The following is a 9,445-nucleotide window of genomic DNA, read 5'->3' on the forward strand; positions in this document are numbered from 1 at the left end:
ACCACGTACCACCATAAGGACGATCTGGAAATTCTTGAGCTGCAAATACCCACAGCTCAGAGCCACTATATAGCAGGCCAAGTATCTCTTGCTCAATGAGGCTGGGTGGCCCTGAAACCTCATGCATTCCTCAAGCCTTGGAAGGCAAGGGCTGGGTGCTCTGTGATGCTGTTCCTGGAGAGATGCGAGCAAACAAACCAAAGTAATGACCCTGAAAGCTGGCCTTGGTGAGCCAGGGAGTTTACTAGGGTGACTCGGAGAAATGTTGGTAAGGAGCATGGACTTTATAAGACAGCAGCAACTCCCAAAGCCACCCCAGAGTGGGTGGTGAGTCTCAAAAGGTAGACCCCTGGAGGTGTCCTCGGGACTGCAGGTGGCTGGGCACATTGGAGAATCTCCTCCGGGCCCCTCCCCACCCTAGGCCACCCCCAGCAGCCTCCTGGAGCTGCTAGTTCTCTTTCTCTGTCCTTTGAAGGGGTCCTGTGCATCTTCCAAGTTTCAGCTCCCCCAGGTGAAGTTTGTTCAGAACCTACATCTCAGAAGCTCTCAGCTGGTGTAGTAATTCTCTAACCGCAGTGTGTCCATGTAAAAACCATATAACTCAGTTTTAATTCTTATACACTACATGTCTAGATTGGGCAGATTTACCACTACATGCACCTCTCTCTCTCCCAGCTATGAGATCTTTTGTTACTTGTGCAGTCTCTGGCTCACGTGGTTCTGTTCCATCTTCCTTCCACCTCCTTTTCCTCAGTCTTCCTCTGTCTCCTTGACTCCCCTCCTCCTTCCTCTCTTCTCCCTCTCTAAAGCCTCCCGCCCCACCATTTCCTACCACTGCCCAATCACAGGCTCTAGCCTTTATCTGACCAGCACGTTGTTGTTGTTTGACCTGAGTACTTAAGTGATCCACTCTTGAGGAAGCAGAATTAGCATCAAAATACAAACAGCACCAGGGCCATCCATAACCCTCAATTCTCTCTAAAATTCCATACTTCCACCACGAGGAAATTGTTTCGCAATTTCAGTCAGAGACCTGAACATCCTCATCAATGTATCAGCAAAGACCAAGGAGGAGGCCAACACTATAAATCCTAAGCTCACTTTGAAACAAAGAATTCTTTTTTCTTTCTTTTGTTTCTTTCTCCCTGCCTCCTCCCCCCTTCCCTCTCTTCCTCCCTCCTTCCCCTCCCTCCCTCTCTCTCTTGCAAATTTTGTTCTGTAGCTCAATCTTGTGGCTCTCAAGTCTTCGTTTTGTAGACTTGCAATGTCAACTGATAAAACCCAGTCTCCCCTAAAGAGGGTCCCCAATCCCCCGTGCTTTCTCTCCAAGCTCCCCTCAGCCCCATTGCCTGTTGCACAGGTGGAACTGGTGGGCTGTGCCTTGGAGATGCGCCCACTCGGCTTCACTGAGCTCCGGGGAAGCAGGCTGGAAGAATCTATGCTATCATTATGTTTAAGATGGAAGGTGGCAAACGGACCTGGCTGTTTCAAAAGAAGCTTCCAAGAGGCAGTAGTGAGAAATATGTGGGCCAGGGATGGCGGTCTGTCCACAGAAGACAGAGTGGCGCTTGGACCTCTGGCTTGATTGGGTGTGTAGCAGGGCCGTGAGGGAGCAAGGCAAGCAGGACCAGGAGGCATGGGGACTCACATGCCCCTTAGTCCAGGACATGCTGACACTCACCAGGTACCATAGCTCAAGAGATATTCTCGTTGATAGAACGAGCCCCTCCGCGTGGGAAGGTGTCCCTTGTGGCTCAGTGTCCTACAACACACACAGTTCTGAGGACTAGAGGCAGGCTCCGGGTATAGATTAAAAAGCTGGGTTCTGAAGGGGAGAGAAAAGAGGAGGGGAAGAGACGAAAGAGAAAAGAAAGAGAGGAGAGGAAGAGTGACAGAGAGAGAGAGAGAGAGAGAGAGAGAGAGAGAGAGAGAGAGAGAGAGAGAGAGAGAGAGAGAGAGAGAGAGAGAGAGAGAGAGAGAGAGAGAGAGAGCCCCCAGCATTGGAGCTTTGCCCTGACCCTAGAGAATAAGTCCTTTTGATACACGGGCAGTCACTCATTAAACAGGGGCCTCTCTCTCTGGAAACTCTGCCTCCATAAGGGCAAGTGGTTCAAGCTCTCTGAGAGAGGAGGAGGCACTGGCCCTGACCTTGTCGGTACACGGAAAAGTCTCCGCTGGGAGAGTTTCCAAGTCTAGAGTTCAGCCTGCTGTAGAGATGTCTGCCCCCGGGAGACACATTGAGCTTGGCTTCTTCCCGAAGGTTCTGGGTCCCCATCCTCTCTGAACAAAGGAGGATGGAGAAGAGAACAGAGAGCACCGAAGGCTCTTCCTGGTGGGTCCTCACCCCAATCCAGACCGCGTGCGGCAGGCCCGTGCAAACAGGGCCCCACTTCAAAGGGTCTCCTCCGCAGCTGTCCAGGGACACGGACTCGGTGTTCATTGGCTCAGACTGTCTTGAGGGTTAACGGAACCAGTCTAGAGTGTGCCGAGGGGCAGAAAGGGGGCATCTGAATGCCCATCGGAGGGCAAGTGATAGAAATAGGGGTCAGCCAAGGGTCCCAGCTGTCCCCGTCTACCGTGCTAGGACCGTCCCTCCCAGGACCGGAGAAGTCTGTGAATTTACTTCTTTAAAACGCCAGTCTATTCCCTTAGAAATGGATTTAATTTTATTATCTGGCTAAGAAGCCTTTTATGCCTGGAGGGATCCATCTCACCCATGAGCAACAGCGTGATTTTATTGCAATTATTGCTATTGGAATTACAGTGGTTAGCCCTGATTTATCAACGCCCGGTCTGTGTGCTTAGTTTACGCTTTAGTTTGGGGGTTTTGTACTGAGGACTGAACCTAAGGCCTCAGGCACGTTAGGCAAGGACTCTGTATACCCCTAGCCCTCTTTTTTATTAAAAAAATTTTAATTGATTCTTTGTGAATTTCCAATCATGTACCATTCTTCATCCCTTCATATCCACCCTCTGCCCTTGCAACCTCCCCACTAAAAGAAAACTAAAACTAAAAATATATTAATTTTTAATATACTTATATTTATATTTGTTTTTAATATTTTTATTTTCATTTACTATATTTAATAATAAATATTATATATAATACATAAATGTTATATATTAAATATTTTCTTTATATATTTTATATATTATATATTTTTTAAAATATATATATATATATATATATATATATATATATATATATATCCGTGGAGGTTGTGGTATGTCGCACAGTATACCCTTTTGCCCAAACACCTTCTACTTGCAAATGTTCATTGCAATGAATCACTGACCTGGTTTGAGGCCTCTGGCTTCTGCTACACTGTCAATACTGGATCCTCACCATGATTCCCCTAGGATATTCTGCTGTTGCCCGGTGTCATGGAGATCCTGTAGCTTTGGATCTGCAGGACAGGCCCCTTCACACGTTCCAGCAATTCACAAATGAGGTGGTTGTTGGGGTGGGCCAGCTCAAAGCCCTAGATCTGTGACGGACTAGAAGCTGGGTTGCGTTCAGCTTGCCAGCTCTCCTGGACTCATGCCACCAGGGCCAGCTCTCCATCTTTGCTCAGGCGATGAGCAGGGCCAGCTCCTCTCTCACAACCTTCAGGCCTGCTCACCCAAGCCCCTAAGCCTCCTTTTAAAGTTATATTTTGTGATAGCGTCTTACCAAGGTGCTCATGCTGGCTCTAAATCACTCTGGAACATTAAAGCTTTGAACTGGAGAGCCTTTTGCCTCCGCCCCTGTGTGGCTATGAGTATAGACCAGGCCACCACACCCAGCTGTACTGTCTCTTTAAATCCTCAACCTCCCTCCCTGCTCCCTTATCCCCCAGAGCTAAATGGTGATTGGCCCCACTTTGCACCTGACATAATTGGGAACGGGGCAAAAACCTGTGTTTGAAGATAGGATTGTAATGTGTTTGTATGAAGACAGGCATGTATTTGCTCAACTGGACAATATGGTGGACCCTGGCCTCAAGCAGAAGGCCAAGAAGCCATGGGGTCTTTGACCTTCCGAAGCCTCTAAGCAGGGGATGGGGGCTCAGGAAAGGACCTGAGATGAGTTAACTCCCATGAAACCCTGATTAAAATGTCTTTTTATCAAAAAGTATCGTACATCTTGTTATTGATCCTATTTTCCATTAATCTTAAAAATTCAAACAGAGATAATTGGTGTTTAATTAAAGCCTTAAGTATATTTCATTAGAGAACATTTTTTAATCATAAAAATGAAAACGCAAGAAAACCTACTTGTCTTGTGGAATTGTTTTGATACACCTCAACCGGTCCTCCCACGGCACCCACCAAGATGCTCATCCTACCTTAGACACCACTGCCACCTGGTGCCTGAGTGCAGAATTGCAGGCTTGGTTCTTGCCCTGCCCCTGGAGGGTGCTGATTTACATAGACACCTGCTCTTGTGTGAAGTAGTTACAGCTGCCTGCACATCCGCTGCCTTCTATCTGTGCCTCCTCAGTATCTACCGCGTTCATGGCCTTTGAGCTGCTTTTGTTATAACCAGATTAACAATGGCAACTCTGATAGCACAGCGACATGAGATACGGATTAACTATGGTACAGCTTGTGCAAGCATCAGTCCCCTTTTTAACTGCGCAGTTCCACACACCAAATTTTGACCTCTGTATTTTAACCCTTACCTACCCGCAATTCTGCTCAGAGTGTGCTCAAGACTCCTCGTTTCTGGAATTTTCTAGGTGTTCCCCCCCCCCCACACACACACACCTGCCTGCTGCTTCTGACTTGACTATCCCTTGTGCTCACAAGAACCTCCCTCTACCTCTAATTTCTGAACTTAGCCTTCAGACATCGGACCAAGGTCTACGGTCACAAAGAGCAGTGTTGCACAGTGGCGTCTGGAGATATGGACAACATGGTTCAGAATCTCACTTTCATCTGTTTAAGAGCAGGGACCACAGCCACCTTGTTTAATACTGCACCACTGTGGTTCTACCCATTATATAAACAAACAAACTCAGGATGTTTTTTTTTTTTTAAAAAGCCCCATTCCAAGCACCATCTAAAAGTATAAAGAAGTTCAAGAGAGTCCCTCAGCAGAGCCGGGCACCCAGGGGAGCCATGAGGCATATGGTCATTAGCAACAAAGGTGTCAACCTTGCTCAGTGCCTGCCTAGTGCGTGGTGGATAAACAGCTCTGACACTTATCCTGGCTAGCAGAGAAAACCAAATCTCCTTCCTCCATTAGAAACAATGTAAGTTTCCTCATCACCTGGCCGCCTTGCTCCATTACCCAGGTCCCTCCAGCATTGCTAAGCTTCCTCAGCTGTAAGTTGTAACCATCTGCATGAACCAAGCTAAGCAATGATGATGCTATTTTGGGCAAGGTTGCTTTTGGCTAAACTTGGTTGATCAGGCAGCTTTGCACTGGCACCTGACACTCGTGGGTTGGTCCCCAAGATGTGTGTGTGTGGGGGGTGTGTCTATGACAGGTTCTCTCCATGCCTTTCAGACCGTCTTAAATGTCACTCTGTTTCTCTGAACAGGTAGTCGATAGCGACAGACCCGAAGGGTCCAAGTTCCGGCTCACTGGGAAGGGAGTGGATCAAGATCCTAAAGGAACTTTCAGAATCAATGAGAACACAGGCAGCGTCTCTGTGACACGGACCCTGGACAGAGAAACGATCGCTACTTATCAAGTGAGTTCTGGGTGCCTGCTCACCCTGTGCGTAGCGATATGGATTTCAGAGTGATTTCTTCCCACTGAGCCAATTATTTCTGTGCCTCATCAAACCTGCGAAAGTGTGGCTCGAGGTGCTTCTGGGATAAGAAAAGTGGAGCATAACAGTGAGGGGCCCCCTAGCTCATCAGCAGAGTCACCGGGCCTGTGTCACTCTTTGGGTTATAGAGACCAATGTGTGTGTGTGTGTGTGTGAGAGAGAGAGAGAGAGAGAGAGAGAGAGAGAGAGAGAGAGAGAGAGAGAGACACCAGAGGCACCTCGGAGGAGGTCAAAACCCTGAGGCCAAGCCTGGCTTTCAAAGGCCTGTGTTCCGAGTCACCATGATAAGTACAAACCCTCAGACAAGATAATCCTGCTTTTAGACGTTTATCCTGATGAAATCTGGAGGAGTTAGTGCAGTTTTGTACAATGTAGGCCATGGTCCTTAGGGTGGAGCATGGCGCAATAGTGAACTACAGGAGGGGTGCTTGCATCCGGGAGTCAAGGAAGGCAGCTTCCTGCAGCGTTTAAGATGCAAGGGACTGGAGTGGGAGCTCCAGTGGTCGAGAGCACGTGCTGCTCTTCCAAGGGCTGACTTTAGTTGCCAGAACCCATATTGAGCAGCTCACAGCCACCCCTAAGTCCAGCTCAAGGGGTGTCAATGCCTTCTCCTGACCTCCACAGGCACTGTACACACACACACACACACACACACACACAAAGAGAGAGAGAGAGAGAGAGAGAGAGAGAGAGAACACATCTATAAAATATCTATGAAGAAGCTTTGTGTGGAAACAGAGTACTTCCATGAGAATATTCAAGACAAGAGACAGAAGACAAGCACTTATGGTGTCCTCGTTATGAAGTGTTTGCACACATTAAGACAGGTGTGCCTCTAGAGCAGCGATAAAAGTAAAGAAAATCAAGGAAATGTATAAAATTAAATACCCAGATGTGATCAAAAAAGTAAATACCAGGAAAAAGCCATTGATGCTGAGAATGGGCGTCTCCTTGGGAACTGCGGTATTCACGCCATCACCATGGTCGCTCATAGCCGGTACACAAACCACAGGCCCTCTGTGAATGTACTCGGTGCCGCGGACTTGTTTTAAGCATGCAATTTGTTTCCTGTAATTCGATTCTGGGAACAGCTGATAAGTAAATTATATTACCACCTTATTTCCTAATGAGGAAATAGCCTTTGACTTGCGAGTACAGGGACCGCGCATATCTGCTGCCAGCTGGGATTTCCATTTTGGTGGGCTGGTCCCGAGTTTGTGTTGTTCTGTTGGTGTTGCATGGAAACGATTCCATCGATTAATATCATGCAAAAAAGGAAGAGGAAGGAGGCAAGTCAGGGTTAGTGGTTGTGTTTGAGGCTGTGGACTTTGCATGTGGCTCTCTTGCCCACGCACCTTTGTCTATGTGAATTTCAGTAAAGAAATGTCAGACCATGTTCACGGGAGGCATCTGCTGCTCGCCACATGTTGTGTTGTGGGGTCCTTGTCTGCGAGCAGGTTCCATGTCCCCAAGCATCGTGGGTCTTGGTCCTAGGAAGGTGGATGCCTCCAAGTTCTTTCGCTAAGGGCTTTCTGAACCTTTTATGTACAGGAGAAAGCACTGGCCAGTGTGTGCCAAAGATGAGCTGTTTGTACCAAGGGGAAGGCTGACTGTTGGAAAATGTTGATGCTAGGCCCACAGGCTGTGACCATAACCAGGGAGGACTCAGCCTCTGTGTCTGTGAGAGGCCCCACCTTCTCTCCCCACACCTGTCATGGGATATATGTGAGGTTGCAAAACCAAGGAACCGAGGCGGGGGTCTGGCAAGTCTGATCGTTTCAGAGCTCAGTGGCTAAGAGTTCAGGGATCAGAAAAAGACATACTAAAAACCAGCAACCCCGTCACACACATCTCAGCAGCCATGTTTCTCCCTGAGCCGTGTGAGCCAGGGCAACCCTCATCTCGCCGTTATTTCTTCACAAGGCACAGAGAATAGTAGGCACCTCTCCATACAAGGCAAAATGGGGTTCTTTCCATGAACACCTGGCACAGTGCCCAGCGTGTAGCAGACACTCCTAAATCAGGAGTGTCTCTCTCTCTCTCTCTCTCTCCACACCCCCCCCCTGCATCATTTTCCTGAATGTTTTAAGTTCTGCTGTTTCCTAACACGTTTGACCTGGTGACATACATCTGACAAACACAACGATGTCTAATGTAAACAAGAGCCGTGGTCGCACTGTCCTTTTGTGAGGTATCAAAGGGATTTGGGGGATAAACAGGAGATATTAAATGAAGAGAACGAGGTCTACCAGGGAATGAGAGTCCGTGAGGTGTCTCTCAAGGTGTGGCCTGCACATGTTAATGAGTAGGGAGTGTTGTATCCAAGGGCCATGCTGATGTGTGTGGGATCCAGGATTAGTTTATAGAGCATCGTTCTGCTGGGAGCCTGTGATCTCCAGGTGAAGACTCTGGCTGCCACACACTCGGCCCTCCTCAGTCTGGGCTTCCACCTCAGGAGGTGGCAGTGATCTTTATCTCCAGGTGCCGTGATAAAGGTCCATGGAGGCGGGAGACTTTGGGCGACAGTCACAGCAGCCTTCGTGGCTCAGGTTATCAGGCAGAATTAGGTCACCCATGACCCGTGGTTTAATTGTTTCAGAAACCCCAGCTGAAGGCTTTTCCCAGAACTTCCGGGTTGTACGGTAGCCATGTGGTGTGTTGTAGGGGTCTCCAGTCATCTGCAGGTCCTGTGCCACGGAGCATCATGGGGTGTGGTCCCAGGAGGACAAGGATGGATGAATGGCAAATCTGTTACCTTTGCTTCTTAGGGGGTTTTTCTCCGCCCCGCCATGGCAGCCTGGGTTCTCCTGCCCTGTCTCCCCATGCCTCAGCCCTTCCCTTCCGTTTCCTTCTCTCCCTGAGGAAGAGCAGGTGACTCTTGTCAAGCTATCCTTAGACACAAGGATGGTGTAGATCCAGTCCGTTTCAAACTCTCTTGGGACGTGACTTCCTGTCTGGAAGATGGAGGCCAGGTCCGTTCTGGTTGTAACAGTCAGCGTGAGTGGGAACGGAGTGGTTCCTTCGAAGCACACATCCTAAGTCTCCACATTCTCCGGGCTTTCGTTTCTATTCTCCTCCCAAGCTTCAAAAGCAGAGAGTGTGTGGGCGTGTGTATTGACATCATAATTGCTCTAATATAGCTGTTGTTTGTTTTGGAGTTAAATAACACTGTTCATGTGCAAAAGCGCAGATCTGGGAGCCAACAGTTCCCCCAGATCCAACCAGAAGGCACTCCGATGGAAGTCAAGGGGGCCAGCGAATAAGCCATTCCTTGAGATACAGCCATCCCTGACCCTAAATGAATACCAGAATTAAACGCTACCACTTTTGAACACTGCACCGCAGATAACTTGGAACCTCTCCCCGTGCACACTCTTATCTGTCTCACACAAGAGGCAGAGGAACCAGAGTTGCCAAGGACAAGGAGCAGAGCAGACCCCCTGTCATCCTAGGTACCCAGGAGGCTGAGACAGAAGGATCTCAGGTTGAAGGCCAGTTAGAGTCACAGTGTGAATTCAAAGCCAGTCTGGACAATCCAATGAGATCCTGTCTCAAATAACAACTTAGAAAGCTGGAGACAGACAGTTCAGTGGTAGAGGCACCTGCCTAGCATGTGTGGACCCTGTTCAGTTGGAAAAAAGGAAGGTGAGAAGAAGGGAGGGAGGGAGGGAGGGAGGGAGGGA

At 48.6% G+C, this 9,445-nt stretch overlaps 1 protein-coding gene across 1 annotated transcript in view; it reads left to right on the top strand.

The window, feature by feature from the left end:
• Cdh13 (cadherin 13) overlaps nucleotides 1-9,445 on the top strand; it is a 1,027,905-nt gene that overhangs the window by 556,770 nt on the left and 461,690 nt on the right. Inside the window, exon 5 of the mRNA XM_021220018.2 lies at nucleotides 5,529-5,681. Within this exon, the coding sequence (XP_021075677.1) occupies nucleotides 5,529-5,681 (153 nt within the window). The remainder of the gene's footprint in view (nucleotides 1-5,528; nucleotides 5,682-9,445) is intronic.

The sequence above is a fragment of the Mus pahari genome, chromosome 20 (assembly GCF_900095145.1).
Source record: "Mus pahari chromosome 20, PAHARI_EIJ_v1.1, whole genome shotgun sequence".
NCBI classification, from domain to species: domain Eukaryota; kingdom Metazoa; phylum Chordata; class Mammalia; order Rodentia; family Muridae; genus Mus; species Mus pahari.